Raw genomic sequence first — 16,185 nt, forward strand, 5'->3', positions numbered from 1 at the left:
GAGTCATGTGCTGATGCTGTTAAGGTATATGTAGTCATTTATGTTGGTATTGCTATTGGCATTGCTGATGTGCCAGATGCTACTTGATGGTCAAATCATTTATGCTAATGGGAAGGTATTTGGGGGGGCAGAGATATGTCAGATTTGGTATACCTACCTCTTTTACAAAAGTAGTTCATGTTCAGTTTCTCTACTCACATTTTCCAAGTCAGTTAAAGCACTTGTAATGATTTCCTATACTTTTTCATACAATAACAGTTACAAATTATAGTCCAACGTGTACGGTAACATAAATATTAAAATAAAAGTCTGCTTCTCTTTTTTGTCATTTCTGTTCTGCATTTCTGTAGAAAGGTTAGCGAAACGCACAGACACATAAATACATGTAAACACACACGATAACACACCTGTTTGTTCCTATTGAGTCATTTCCAAAAGTACAAAAGGAAATCCTCCCATCTACATAAAACTGTCAGAGCTGCTCAGTGACATGCTTGCAATAGTTGTTATGCAATAACATACACATGCATGTGCACATAGACACGCACACACAGAGTCCCAGGTGGTCAAAACAAGACCAGATGGCTTTGACCTTGCAGCAGCTTCCTCTGCTGCCCCAACCCCTCTCCCAGAAAACCCAAATCCCTCTCTTTCAATCCACCCATCCATAAATTTGACTTCATCCCTCATCACCATCCCGTGTGCGCCTGCATTGCTTGCCAAAAGCAATTTACACCAGTGAGGCAGAGAGGGAGGATGATAAAAAGAGAAAAGGGAAGGGAAGAAGATAAGTTGACAAGAAATGCGGGGACATCTATGAGTCACTGCCCTAAACTTTTTTTCTCTTGTTTCAAATTACATAACATTATAGCTAAAATCACTGCTACCAGAGATTATGTTTGTCAGGAGATTTCCATGAAGCTTCCTGAAGCCAGTTAAATGGTAATACATATTGCCATATTAAAAATGACAACTTAACTACTATCCTTAAGAAAAAACTATAACAGGAGCAGCTCTCCTAATCCTAACGCCTCTAGACACAGACTCTAGCAAGTAAGAATAATCCTAAGAAAATAAATGTCAGAAAGCTATGCAGTACGAATGAAACGACATCCTCTTAAGTTCCCATCAACACATTTCTAGTACGCCCTGTTTCACAAAGACTGCCTTGTTGTGTCCCTCTGATGTGACTTGACGTTTAATCAATGAGGTGAGGAAATAATTAGCATATCAATGCCTCTGTGTACATCACACATAACATTTTAATTTCAGCAAAATACATTCTGCAGGATCCCCTACTGCCTCACCTCAACCTTGAAGCATTTGATCAGCGGCTGCAAACCCTTCAGTATCAACCCTCCACTCCTCCACAGTCTTTCACCGAGCCACATTCGGCTAATGGGACTGGAAGACATGTTGGACAGGTTTTGCTGCTCACCGCTGAGACAGTCAAAACAAATCACATCCATTAAGCAAAGCGTGAACTTTCTTGCTGACTACCTCTCCTTCTTTGTGCTCGCCTTCCTCCAAACAATCTCAGTACTTCTCTTTCAACTGGGTTAAATTTTCCACTCCAAGTCTAGCACAGCATCCTCTCAACAGCCAGCAATGTGCTTGTTAAGTCCTGATATCTGTTCAAACCGAGACGATCTGTATGAACTCTATGAGATTCCCACAGCACCAGTAAACACCCTAATACATTACAATGTTAGAATAACGCCCAAGACAATCTAGACGATCAACTGTGGGCAAAAACTTGACGACATGGTCGTGGTTTATATATCATAGTAATGCATCACAAAGTGTGTTTCATATTGCCCAGTTATTAGGGAATAAATCCAGACCTGTCAGATTTTGTCAGATTTTCACCTCTAGATTTGCTCCCATTATTCACCTGCCGACTGGATGCACACTTGTCTTGAATCAGTGCATCAGTCACATCACAGGAAAGCATCCTTTTATCTGCAAATTTACTCCTCTCTTCCTTCATCCCTTATCTAAATCCTGTACATTCCCATCTTATTCTCAAACTGCCTTCCTGTCTTTCAGATTTACAGTCAAAGTACTGCTCCTTTCTCTACAACCAAGATCAGCAGACCTGCAAACACACAGTGTGGTGCAGCAGGCTGAGTGGGCTGCTGGTTTCAATCAGAATCTGCAGTTGCCACACTGATGAGGAGAAACTGAGTCATCCACTTTAATGCTCCCTCATAACTCAGAGAGAGCCACAGCTGCTCTTCACCCCCATTAATAGACAAAATAACCAGCAAGGACAAGTGGTTTGGCTTCAAAATGCAATATCCACAATTGAAAAGGGGACTGTCAAAGAATAATGAAAAAAGCACTTTAAGCCTTCAAATGCCTGTGTTCAAGAAACACCAAAGACATCCCGTTCACATGCTGTATTAGCAGTATGACGTGAGATATTTGCATATGCTCACTTCATATGCTGAATATATAGCAGGCCCAATGCATAATTCATAATGTTTAACACACACACAACTTCATACATCAGCCTTACTCCATCCCACCAGCACTTAGTCAGCACTTAAAAACCTGCGTCTTTGAACTGATGTGAGCTTGACCCATCACTTTGCAAACTTTTTAGCCTTGTCGCCATGACCCACTTCTCAGATTAGCATTGAAGTCACAAGTCCTTTCTTTCTGGACCACCTGACAAACATTTCCCAGTGAGATCAAGGGAAAAACAAGGACCTAAATGTTATTTAAGTTAACATCTGGAGACACTGTTCTCTAACAGGAAGTTCGGAAGTGTGATTCATACAATATTTACCTTCTCTGCCACAAGTTTTCTTGAAGAAAAGAGTTCTGCTTGATCAAAATTGGATAGATCATAAAAGTACATATAACAACAACATTGCAGCCTGCAATCAGAATAACTAAAGTAAAGTAATGCAGTACTTTTCCCTAATGGACTCTGAGACACTCATACAACTGGACAATTTCCAAACAGCCATCATGTCTGCTGCGATTCATAACTAACAATGTCACTGGGTCAACAAATAAGAATATGTCTTAGTGCACACACATTCTTAACATTAAGAGTTGATCAAATTTGCTGATTTGGGGGGGGGGAGGGGGGGTGTCTACCTCAAACCCTTTAAAATAACATTGACACAACCTTAGAAGTATTTCCAACTTAACTTTGAAGGATTGTTCAACTAGAGCTGAGCGATATATCGAGTTTTTAAAAAATATCGATATATTTTTATACGAGATATAAGATGTGACAATATCCTTTATATCGATATAGTCTATGTTACGTTATAACTATACTTGTGGAGCCGCAAGTTTGCCTCTCTTTCGTCCACTTTTGTCTTTACGCAACATTACTCGGCCTCGCCCCTCCTTCACTGAACATAAATCCCCCTCCTCCCCCATCGCTTCACCTGCAGGAAGCGACAAGATGGACACGGCAAATCTCCGTTAACGAGTTACTGCGCATCGCCCCGTGTGTGGGGCTGGACGCCGTCAACGTGTTAGCTAGCTAACCACGCTAACGCCATGCAGCCCAGAGGCGCTGCACAGCCTAAAATCCTTTCATTTTCTCAGAAGTTGACAGCGCGCCTTATGTATGAATTCTGGTTGTGCTTGATGGCCGCGAACCAATTTTATGTGGTACACAGCGCTCAGCAATCTGTCAAAAAATGTTTTAGTACGACTTTGGTAAGCTACGGTGCTGCACCGGTTGATGGATTGTCAGAGCATTACGGCGACCGAGGAGCCTCGCGGAGTGATACGTACTGTGCTTCAACGTAATATTACCCTACTGTGTATAAGGACCATAAATGGCACCTGTTAAGAGACGTGGTTACGAGGAGGATTTCAAACTCAATGCTGTCAGTCACACAGTAGAAGTTGGGAACAGAGCAGCTGTGAAATCTGTCTTTGTTACTATGCTCAGCGTCTTTTAGTTTACATTTTGACTGCACAATTGTGAGCTTTTTGTTATGCACAAAAACAACATTGTTTTCTTTTATTTATGCAACATTATTATTTAATAAATGCTCATAATTTATTTTTGAGTAAATTTTATGTACATCTATGCTCTATGTTAATAAAAGTGCCTGTGTGACATCTGGGACACAGCTTAGACTAAGAACTCTCTTTTTGTTCTTACTTTATGGCTTAAAATGGCTTAAAAAATATCGAGATATATATCTTATATCGCCGTCCAGGTAAAAAATATAGAGATATGAAATTTGGGTCATATCGCCCAGCCCTATGTTCAACTCTTGGGGAACGCAGTGGGGCAAGTCTTATTGTTCTCCTGCATAATTACTCATTCATGAATCATTAGCTGCCAGCATGATGCCTTACATGCAAATATAGATTGTCTAACACTTTGAGTTCTGCTTTTCTATTTTCTCTTCTAACTACAGTCAAGGTCACACCCATCAGCCAATACCGCTTCTCCCTGGGCACTGGTGCTACTTATCTAATATGGCAAATAATTTGTTTCTTATCAAACTGAGTGTGTGTGTGTGTGTGTGGGGGGGGGGGGGGGGGGGGGGGTTGATGGAGAGAAAGACAAGTATTTTGTGAACAGGAAAACAAAGCAGTAAGTCAGGACAAGTGTTGTGTACACACTGATGACGGAGAAAGGGCAAACCTGAAATAACATGAAGAAATCGTATAAGAGAAGACAGCCGAAAGCAGAGAGAGAGAGTGTGAGATGGAAAATGAGAAGGGCCAAGGAAAACAATCAGGTGTACAAGGGAAACATTAAGTAGAAATACAACATGACAATAAAATGCTGAAAGGAAACGTGCCCAGAGGGGTGAAGACTAGAGAAGTTAAAAAAAGAAAGAAAAAAAAAACCCTGAAAGGACGAATTCAAAAGATGCAGAAAGGACAGCAATACAGGAAGTAAAAATGATGCATTTGTTATGCAATAAACAAGAAAAGGTGTAATGAAGGAAGAAGAAAAGAAAGAATTACAAAAGAAAGAAAGCAATGAAACAACTAAAGCTGCGTATCGAAGCTCCCTCCAAAACAGATATAAGCAGGATGTGTTGAAAACACCAATTACATCATTAAACCTCTGCTGAGCAGAAGCCAAACATCCCACTCTGCTGTACTGAGAAGTGGGCTTAGCGTGAGCGATGGAAGGCTACGCGAGGACAGTGACAATGAGTCCCAGCATGTTTCTTTAATTTGAGATATTTTTAGTTGGCAAGCGATTAAAGTAAATGACATCAAGGGAATGGTGCAAGAGTTTTGCCCAACTGTGTCAGAACCCATTTGCATGATTCGACAGCTTCATTAGAGAGGTTAGATACCCTCAAAACAAAAACAAAAAAGAGAGAAAAAAAAGTGGTCACAGCTTCGAATAAGCAGCTGCTTTTAAAAGGCTTCAACGCTTTCTATTTTGGCTTCAGCAGCTTTTTTCCTCACCATCTGTTCAGAAAATAAATCTATGATCACAGTCTTTACTGGAAAGTACTTATAATGTCGACATTTAGACCACAGGAAGCTGACGGATTGTACATTCTTGTAAAGGCCTCAATAGTTTCAAGGGTGAGAGGCACTTTATGAGAGAGACTTACTATGAACAGAAAGCAAGATGAACAGACTTGTTGGGAAATTTAAGGGTTTTTGTTTATTACCCCCCCCCCAGTCAGCTCAACAGGATGTTCTGCTCATTAAATCAGATAAAACAACCCGCTATTTAGTGGGAGTATGAAATGCATTCACAGTCTTACCTGAATAAATTGCATGTGTGCACACACACACACGTAACAATTAAAGATTTATCATAAGCCTGACAAACACCCAAAGTGGAGTTATGTGCCAAAAATCTTATCCAAAGCTTTCCTTCACAGAATCACTGCAGGCAAAGCTTTACCTTTATATGCTCAGGTGCAGACAAGTGCAATTAATTATTGCAAGTAAGAAACTCTACTGGAGTCACGAGACAGAGAACAAAAGACAAAGAGAAAGTCAGGGTACAAGGGTGGAACAGAATGTGACACGTGATGAAAAGACCTAAGAGCAAAACCAGAACTGGCTTACTGAAAGAGCAAAATGTTTATCCTCTACTGTTGATACGAAACATAACAACAACTAAGCATGTCCTGGGAGGCACTTACAGAGCAAGCACGCTTTGCTACAACAGACAGAAAACGTTTATGGCAGTGGATTCAGCTACACTGGGCTTAGACAAGCTGGCTGGGATTTCAAAGTCACTGTTTTCTAACATCAGACGTGCTGAGAAAACCTGGATTGTTGAGATAAATTAGCATTTCAAGCCCCCCTTGAATAACATGTTCCAAACACAAACACATTTAGAGAAGCGTGAGCACAGTGTGTAAATAAAAAATGTAAACAATCAAATAACAGGAACTTTACACTGCTTTGCTGTCACCCACGTCACATGTAGGCTGCTGTGACATAGTCACACTGTTCAATTAAATTAAGTTGGCAAGTGAAAATCAGATAATTAAAGCCATTTAGAAGAAGGACATTAATGTAATGACTTAATAGAGAGAAAATTGGAAAACAGTAAATTGCTTTAACCTAAGTAGGAGGCATTTATAGCCAATCTCTTTCTTCTACATGTGCATGCTACATGGGGGAAGAAACAAAACAACAACGAAAACGCACTCCAGTTATACAGCCTTGTGCCACCACTAAATAAAATTTGGGTGACCCACTATCTTAACGAGGACAGCAGTCCAGATCAGTCACTTTGAAACATGTTTTCCTCAGAACAGAAGGGAAGATGCTTCACAAAGTAAAGGCTACTTTTCTTTCTTCAAGTTAGAGGACAGTTTCTCTCACCAAGCATACCACAACTGGGTCATCTTTAGCAAGTCACGAGCCAAACTAAAAGCCCCTCACAAACTTTAACCGATTATTTTTGTCAGGCCAGTATCGAATTATCATCGCCTGGCTGACCAAGCAGAAAGAGTGGTGTGGTCTCGCTGAGTGTAGTTGTACACAACATTAATAAAGGAGGAAGAGTGGATAAAAATTGAAGTATTTTTTTCTCTCTAGAGGAAAGCACAAACCCTTGCTCACTCATGATCTTCTGCATTTCAAATTGTCTTCCCTGTCACTTTTCATTCCTGAATAACCATCTAACCGGCCTCAGCTTTTTAAATTCTACTCTCAACACGTGACCTTTCTATGGACACATGAAAAGCACTCATTGTGAATATAGCCTTTTGATAACAATTCTTTTGCTCATGCACAGTTAAAAAGTGAAAGTAAACAAGCAGAGAAGACCAAAGTAAAACTGTGCTAGCAGGTGAGTGGAAAGGTAAAAGGGAACTAGAACGATCACGTGCGGGGAAGTCTCATCTCAGTTCCCCCAAGGGCCAAAATTGGCAAGATCGCCAGAGGAGCCACTTCTGTACAAATACCTGACATATTTATCTCATACTTTACTTTTGTCTTTGTGCATTCATTCTTAATAGCAACATGCAGTGTTTCCTTGCAAAAAAGGTTTAAAATGAGTAACTGACAGAGGAACCTTGGTACCCTAGATTGCATTAATGTTAACAAGAAACTGCAAGCCATTTCTACAGAATATTTCACATCATTGACCTAATCCGCAGTATATTTGACTCTTTGCAGCACATCTGGATGTTACTAAATTCTTCTAGGAATTGATATTTTTTGCTACAAACTTTTCCATATGACCTTTGTCATAATAGTAACAGAAACGCTCTCAGCTCTCAGAGAACCTAGTTTAAGGTCATAATGCTAAAAAATGGGAAGTCCAGCTACAGTGTCACTTTACAGAAGCTCTTTCAAAATTGCCAAAATTTCACCACACTGTGAAAAGTTAACCTTCAAACACATATCTACAGATATGTGAACAGATAAATACTGACAGCATTACAGTAAGACCTGTGTCTTAAGTAGAATCCTATAAAACAATAAAGTCTTTTGAGTCTCACTGCTGCCTAAATATGCACTTACAGCTGTATGGGCTCTTATCAAGATGTGTAGGTGGCTTCTTCCCCTTTATTTACACATACACACATTTTACCGAGGCTCAGCTAAAAGGGGAACTGAAAATGTAGTCTGAAATTAGTCTGCATGTCACACTCACCCCCCTTTTTTATCTCTTTAAACACATTAAAACAAAGACCAGAAAGCTACACAAAGGAATGCAATTACCAGGTGTCACTTTAAGAGTACTGAAGATGAAACCATTAAAGAAGGCAGGAGAGGATAGGGGGAAAAAGATAAATACTGGTGCACACAATCAGGCTTGAACACCAGTAGACAATGGAACAATGTTTTTCACTCCGACTTACTCAGTGCTTATTTCAAATTCTAACTAATTAAAAGCTTTCTGAGGCCTGACCAAGTCTTTCTATTTTATACATCAATGGTTGCTGATAGGGAACTTGCTGAGATTCAACCTGCTTTTCAAAGAAAATGTATAGCAAGAGACATGCCCCCTAAAAGAAAAAGCAACCAGCAGGTCATGCATAACTAAACATTCTGTATATGTGTACGTCTGTATAGACTAGCTGTATAAAAGCCAGGAAGGGAAAAATCACAGGATGCAATCCTGTTTTATTGGCCACTGCTAAAACCTAATAGCCTTGCAATTGGCTTTGAACCAAGTCAATACTCAAGGCTTGCTTTAACCACATCTAAGGCTTGACTTGAACTCAACAGATTAGTTTGAGTTGCCCAACTGTGCTTAAAGACAGTTTTGAATGTTTACTCCATCCTCCATTGCTCACTAACCTGTCGGGCCAGTCTGCGAGCCTCCCAATAAGGTTTGGACTCCTCTATTGCCTTGCCGATCTTCTTCATCAGTTCATCCAGCTTCACTGTGGCCTCCACCAGAACTGAGCGGAACTTTTGTCTTGCATCCTGATCAAAAGAAAAAAAAGTCTTTAGCAATTTAAGTCAAAACAAACTAGGAACAGGCGGTTGCAAAAACTGACAAATACAACTCTAGTGCTTCTTTAGAAGCAAAAATCAATCCTGTGCTTACTCACTGTCAAAAAAGGATAAAATCTTATACCATTTGAAGACTCCCCTACTTACTTAAATATTCCTCTTGTCAAGTAAATCAGTCATCTTAAAAACGTCAAAATGTGTGCATTTGTTTTTTAATATTGTATTTTAAAAGAAAGACAACAGTTCAAAACAGGCCTTTGGTGAACAACCACATGTTCTAGTGATTGATCATCCTTCAAGCAAGGCAATGAATCTATGTTATAGATGTTTATGCATATTCCTGTTATTTCTGGCAATTTAATTTGTGGCGAATTTCTTTTGGGGAGAAAGTAGAAGCCTCAGCATTAGTAATTACACATGCTGCTATCCATCTTTATTTGTCATGTCCTTCTAAAGGATGGTGTAGCTCTTAACCCCTGACCTTTATTAACCTCACAGCTTATAAAGTTGCTGTTTAAGGAAATGAAACTTGCCCTGTTGTTACCTCTCTTGTAAGTCACTGCCAAGCCATTAAAGCACCTTGAAAACCCAAGAATTTTAAGAGAAAAACAAACCAAAAAAGGGTGTTTGAAAAATGCAAAGAAATCACTGACTATCAAGCATTAAACATAATTTAACCTGGATAACGTGTTCAGACCATGTCCCAGATACAGCCGACACATTTTTCTTGAAACTGAAAAACAAACTAAAGCCAGTCTGATGAACACGGTCCATGAAAATCTAGTCTGATACACTTTTCTAACTGAAAAGAAGTGACCTTTCTGTTTAGTGTTAGAGAGCCTTGTTTGTCCACTATACAAACAAGGGGAACTTCTCAGACATTTATCTCTATAGTTTCATCACAGTCATCTAATTTGCATGAGAGACAAACCTTCAAAGCACAACAACAAAAAAAATAAAAAATCCAGTAAGTAAAAACAAAAACATTCAGTAAACAAATTACAGAAAAGCAACTGTTCAAATCCTCATAACTTTAAATACTTCCTTGTTTTCATACCAAACAGAATCACATCCATGATAAATTATTTTATATGCCACCTGTGTTAAATTCAGGCTCTGGTCTCATTGTGCATGGGTAATAACTGTTTATTTAAAGTAAACATACTGAAAATAAACAAGATGTTATAGTTCGCTTATATACTGTGCATAACAGAAAAGTGGTAAGTAATTTAATATATATACATTTAAGGTTGAAGAACAAAAAGCTAGTTTCTAGTCAGCATTCAGAGTGCACGATGCTTGTTTAGCACTCCACACGTTTTAGAAAATTCCATGGAAATTGGATCTGGCTAGAAGACAGATGTTCTCACCAAATAGCATTTTGGTGTGACAGTTCTTGTTTTGTTGTGTGCTGAACTTTTATGTGGTCAATACATAACATTTACTAAAAGTTATGATCAACTTTAGATTTCTTTTAACACCTACGAGTTTATATTTTCTGGTATTAGAGGTCCCTAGAAGGTAATTCTCAATATGCTTTTCAGTATTGAGGAAAGTGTATTGAGTGTACTGGTTCAACAAGGATGCAATCTCTCATGTTAGATTACTCACAAGCCAAGGTTGTGAGGGTCTATTTTGAAGCTGTCTGAGGTGTCAGATCTGCACAGGAAGCAGAAAACCAACACTTAGTGCAGTTTGCTTTCACTCATGTCCGAACCTAAAGTTGACTTTGACTGTATTCTGCTTTCCAGGCTTACTGACAGTCAGTCCTCACTTTCCCCCTGTAGTTTGAATCTTAGCCCATGGCTGTTGTGTCAAACTAGTTTTTACTCCTTGTCCAGTCTTCTCTTCCACACCGCCACTTTTAAAAATGCCCTTCTACTCCACCTGCCACTGATCTTCTAATCACTCAACACTGCCCACTTCTTCCACATCAACTGGCAGCGACTGGTGCATTGATAGTGTATTGAGAAAACTCTTGTTGCTCAATCGATGGGGTCACTTTGGCTTAAACGAAAATGCCTGAACATCAATAAACTGTCAAGAAATGATTCAGACATAAGCATTCCCCAGAAGATGAATCATCGTGACTTTCATAAGCCCTCTGCCCTTTCACTTAATTACTTCACAGGATTAACATTTTCAATATTTTCCAAAAGAGTTGAAAAAGTTTTCTCTAATCAACAACATTCAAAAACTTACTGAAAGCTCTTTAACTGAGACACAAGAATCAGTGATTCTTTATCCTTAAAGAAAGAAATTTAACTTAAGATAAATTCAGGATTATCTGAATTATTTCTAAATTCTGTTAATTAAGTTGTCAGCAATTAAACTATGCCAGAAATATTAAAGAGTGATACAACATATGGTATATATTTTTAACTCTGACCCCCAGAACATGAGAGGATAAAGTACTGACTTTTAAGTTTGAGGTAAAAAAAAAAAAAAAAAAAAAAAAAAATCAACAGTCTCTTTTGGTCCTTGTCTGTCTATCAAAAGAAGTAGAGTTTCCACATATTTTGTCAGATGTGGCTTACAAAACCCTCAGCAGACATTGTTTCATTTCCAACTAATGTGTTACTTAGTCAACATGAAATAATTTCTGTAGAAACAGCTCCCAGTTTGGATTCAGAAGACAGAAACCCTTTTTACTTTTAAAGTTAGACTTTCCTTTCTAAGAATGATTAGAAAGTCAGGTGACCCTGATCCAGCTGCTCACACTGCTGGGGGATTTTCTGTGACACACTAAACTTTTCTTCTCCATTCATCTCTTTTCCCTCCTCTGATGTTTACATGAGGCATGTCATTAAATTGTGTCTCTCTCCCATAAGCTGTGTTTTGCTGTCTCCCTATGCTCTCCATTTTCTCTTCTTTCCCCTAACAACCAACTGGTCAGGACAGATGGCTGCCTGTGTCTGAGTCTTGTTCTGTTAAAGGTTTCTTCCTATTAAAGGGAGTTTTCCCTTACCACTGTCACCTAGAGCTTGCTCATAGGAGATCATCTGATGTTGGGGTTTTCTCTAATACTGTAGGGTCTTTACCTTACAGTATAAAGCACCCTGAAGCGACTATTAATGTGATTTAGAGCCATCTAAATAAAACAGAATTGTCTTGAATTAAAAATGTCAAAGACGTACTTATTTTCAGCTTTTATTGGAAGGAACTTTGGCAGACATTTGCTCACATACTCCTTTTGTTTTTCTTTGCTCTATATTGTGCCGTCTCTGAGACTTTACTGATGCAGACTGAGGTGCAGAGTGTCTGTCCTCTCTCTCAGGGCTCGGTTGCTGACACTGACGCACTTCAGCTTCAATACATTCATGCTCAAGGCGGTGTGTCAGCAACTTGTGGTTATCTGCTAAATTAAATATCATTTGCGTCACTGCTGTGAAGATACATTTTCTTTTTCACAACACTGGGATCGGTACTACTCCAACCTCTTTATTTTACTCATCAGCAGCATAAACGTTTCAAATCAAAAGCCTCTTTAGGCAAAACAAAAGCAGTATGATATCACACTGCTTAGTGTAACAACAACAGAAACCTTTATTCAAATAAGAAGACAGTGTCCCTGCTGCTGACATAAACAAAAGGATGGATTTCTTTGGGAAGTTCTGAAGCTGAGTGTGCACAGCTGGGGTGAATGGATAATTTAAGTTTCGTATTATTGTTGCTTATATTTACCAGTGGAGCATCATAAGCTGCATTGATGTGCAAAAAGTGTTCTTGTCTTATTTGAGCAACTATATTCTGTGCTGCAAAAAAGCTTAACCTCTGAGTGCCCCAATTAACCCCATGAAGAACTGTCAACTTGTGCAGTGCAACACAGATTTGGACTTTCAGCCCCATAAAAATGCACACAATGTTGCTGAACTATATAAATGCAAGCCATCAGCTGCTTCTGTGCTTTAATGGGATCAAAGATCAGTTCACCAAGTTAAGTGGTTTTTGACGGCCCAAGTGAGAGTCGTGTCTCTGCAGCACATTCCTTCTGTTTTGGTCATCACAGGCTTATAGCTCCACAACAGTCAAACTGTTTTATATAGAGGTGGTTTGCCAAGACTTTGAAGCTCACATGCTTGATCTTTGTAAATAGATTTGGATACAGCTGTCAGCAAAATGTTTTTAAGGCTTAAATGAGTTTAATGTAATATAACACACCAAGTCAGTGTCTCACACAAAAAGGTAACAAGTTAGTTTGTAGGCAGAAACCTGCTGACGTGGAATAAAATCTGAACTTTATATGAAATTTGCCCTTCAAAAAGGAAAGGTCCAACTGTATCTATATTATGAAGCCTTTAAAACAACACTTGATCTCTTTGAGCGATGACTTTGTAAGAGCAGATGAAGTAGATGTTAAGTATTAATTACTGACGGGGGTCATGTAAGCATGATTGTTTGCTTGATCAGTCAAAAGCTAACATAACTCCACTACGCTGAAAGGAAAAACACAAACACATTCAATGCACACAACACTGTGTGCACCAAATAACTGACCTCAAGCTCGGTCTCACATCTGTTGATGTCGACAGTGGACTGGTTGAGTTTCTCCAGCTCCCCCTGAAAGAGAGATGAGGACAAAGCGATGAAGCAAAAAGGAGGAGGAGATAATAATGTAACACAACACCTAAAACTATGGGAGAGAAAAACTAGCAACATCTGGAAAGAATTATGTGAACATGGGGAAGAAGGGAATGTAAACTATGGCTTTTAAAATGTTAATGTGCTTTAAAAATAACAATAATAATAAAACCACTGAAACTGTGAATTGTACATTATGCTAAATTTCCCTCATAAAAGGTGCAGAAAAGAGTGCAGTATGTTAAACTGTCAATGGTCCACTGATATCAAATATATTCCTTAAATTCAAATTCTGATTCCAGAAATTTGAGTATTTGGAGATACAAATTAAGAAATCTGTATTCCTTGCAGGACCCAAAGAAAAACCACTGTAAAGAAAATGCTAACTATGGCCCCTACAGGAGGCAACATGAATAACTTTTTCGTGGTGGTGTTTCCATGTTATCCTGTGAAATGATCTTCGACAAATAAACCCAAATACTACTATTCATCGATTCAAACAGGAGTGTCATATATTTATTACCAGACATCTAGGTTCTTTGGTAAATTGCATTTTTTTTAGAAAGCTTGGACTGACCAAGCAAACATTTATTTAATCATTATTCATTAAATTTTTTTAGGTTTACTTTTTCTAGACTAAACAACTTATTAAATGACTTTTAAAGCCTGATATTAAAATAACAAAGTACATTTTTACTCTTATTACTGGCTTTTACCATTTAAATTTTGACTTGCCTGTAAATTAACTGGACTAGCTTTTTGAATAATACTTTCATCCAGTATTAGTGGAGCTAGAACAATCTGCACACAACCAACACAGAAGACAAAGACTAACAGTGTTACCTTGTATTTACGACAAAAATTAAATTACTAAGAAAACCCAGGGGCTGAATCATGCTAGGACTTCGCTGTTAGCTGCTACAGCGGTTTGGAGACAGACGTACTGCTGTCTGGAAAACAACGAACCCTTACCGATTAATAAAACACGCTTAATGCTTTAAAAGTAAAGGTTAATCACCTGGATTCTGGGGTCCACCTCCTCGTCTTCATAATCAGCCTCGTCGTCGGACCTGTGCTCCTTCTCTAAATGGTCCATATCGGAGCTGAAGAAGAGACACCACAGCCAAACAAAGACAGAGCTCACTACAAGCGGAGACACCGCAGACTCATCTGTCTCTCGCAGCCGGTCACCGAGAGCTGGACTCGCCGCCCTTACTTCAAACCGCTGACTTAAAAATTCGGTTTTAAACGCTCGGCTTTTCGAGGAGGAACATCTCGGGTGGTATCAGCCCGGCCGAGCAGTAGCGTCTTTCCCCGTTCAGCAGTGCCTGCACACGGAGACCGCTGCCTCCTGACCCGAGAGCTGACACAAACGGGAACGCCCCCTCCGAGTATGGGAGGGCTATTGGTGCCATACAGCGGTGAAACATTAGAGATGGCTTTTAAACGCTCAGAACGCTTATGAATATATATTTATTTAAAACAAAAAGCAAATCTCAGTTAAATTAAATGCTCTTTCTATATTCCCATATACAAACATGTTAGAAAATAAGAAAATGCGAAGAAACACTTGCTATGTAACATGTGTTACGGAGATAACAACTGAAGCTTAATATGGGCCTAGCCGTACGTTCATGTAACTAGTTTGTACCACCAAGCGGTTCAGTTAGTTAGTGTGGCCATTATTTATCCAGGTAAAGGTAAAATAGTAACAACAACAACAATAATAATAATAATATCTTTATTGTCATTACACATCAAAATCATCATTAAATCAAAATTGGATGCAAAGTGCAAAGGCAAAGTATACATGCATATATGTATACCACACATTAGAGACATTTAACATTCTATGGGCATACTAGCACAGTTCATTCTTTTAACAAAAAAAAAAGCATCTTTTGGATGAAAGATATTTTTAAAACCTGAAAACCTGAAATGTGTGCCTAAGGGCAACAGTTCAAACAGAAAGTGTCCAGGGTAGGATGGATCTTTTAGAATGCTCTGGGCTTTTTTTTAAGGCAGCAGGAAATGTAAAGATCTTCCAGGGAGAGGAGAGGCCATTCAGTTACGTTGTGGACAGTGGTGATGACCCTCTGGAGAGCTTTTCTCTCTGCTATTGTGTGGCTGGCAAACCACACACAGACACAGTAGCTTAGCCCTCCCATAGAAAAACAATGAAGTCAGAAAAACCAAAAATGCTTGGTGGTGAAAGTATACAGTGTTAAATATAATGAAAACTGTCCACTGAATTCCTCGTCCGTGCTTCTTTCTAATAGTCGTGAGCTCTGCTAACACTCCCTTTCCATCAAAGCATTCTACCTATGTATAAGTGCGGGGCTATGAAGTGCTGGCTTTTTAGAGGACTTTAGCCAAGCATATCAGCATAAGTTGCATACCTACAATCCTTGCACTAAAGTACTAAGACTGAATTCTTATTTACCATGTTTGCCTGGCAAAAGGAGAGCCCATTAAGAAAATCAGTGTAAAAGTGTGGAACTTATAGAGTAGTACATAAAAATACAGTACCTGTATACCTTTAGGATATTGCCCTATATTTGTTGGGATTGGCTCTAGCCCCCTGCAACTTTGAACTGGATAACAGTTAAGAAAATTATGTACTGTTGGACTTTGTTGGATCCTTAAAATCATCATGTTAGTGGAGGATGAATCAGTAGTTCACTTGGACCCTGACTTTTCCATAGGCAAATA

The 16,185-nt window shown here is 39.0% G+C and overlaps 1 protein-coding gene across 1 annotated transcript in view; it reads right to left on the reverse strand.

Moving 5' to 3' along the window:
• Nucleotides 1–14,875, reverse strand: part of sh3bp5b (SH3-domain binding protein 5b (BTK-associated)) — a 36,805-nt gene extending 21,930 nt beyond the window's left edge. Inside the window, exons 1-3 of the mRNA XM_085177461.1 lie at nucleotides 14,492–14,875; nucleotides 13,390–13,452; nucleotides 8,734–8,862 (exon numbers count right to left, since the gene is read on the reverse strand). Coding sequence (XP_085033587.1) covers nucleotides 8,734–8,862; nucleotides 13,390–13,452; nucleotides 14,492–14,569 — 270 coding nt within the window. The 5' untranslated portion in view covers nucleotides 14,570–14,875. The remainder of the gene's footprint in view (nucleotides 1–8,733; nucleotides 8,863–13,389; nucleotides 13,453–14,491) is intronic.
• Nucleotides 14,876–16,185: the final 1,310 nt, after the last annotated feature.

This window comes from Neolamprologus multifasciatus, chromosome 11 (assembly GCF_963576455.1).
Source record: "Neolamprologus multifasciatus chromosome 11, fNeoMul1.2, whole genome shotgun sequence".
Taxonomy (NCBI): Eukaryota; Metazoa; Chordata; class Actinopteri; order Cichliformes; family Cichlidae; genus Neolamprologus; species Neolamprologus multifasciatus.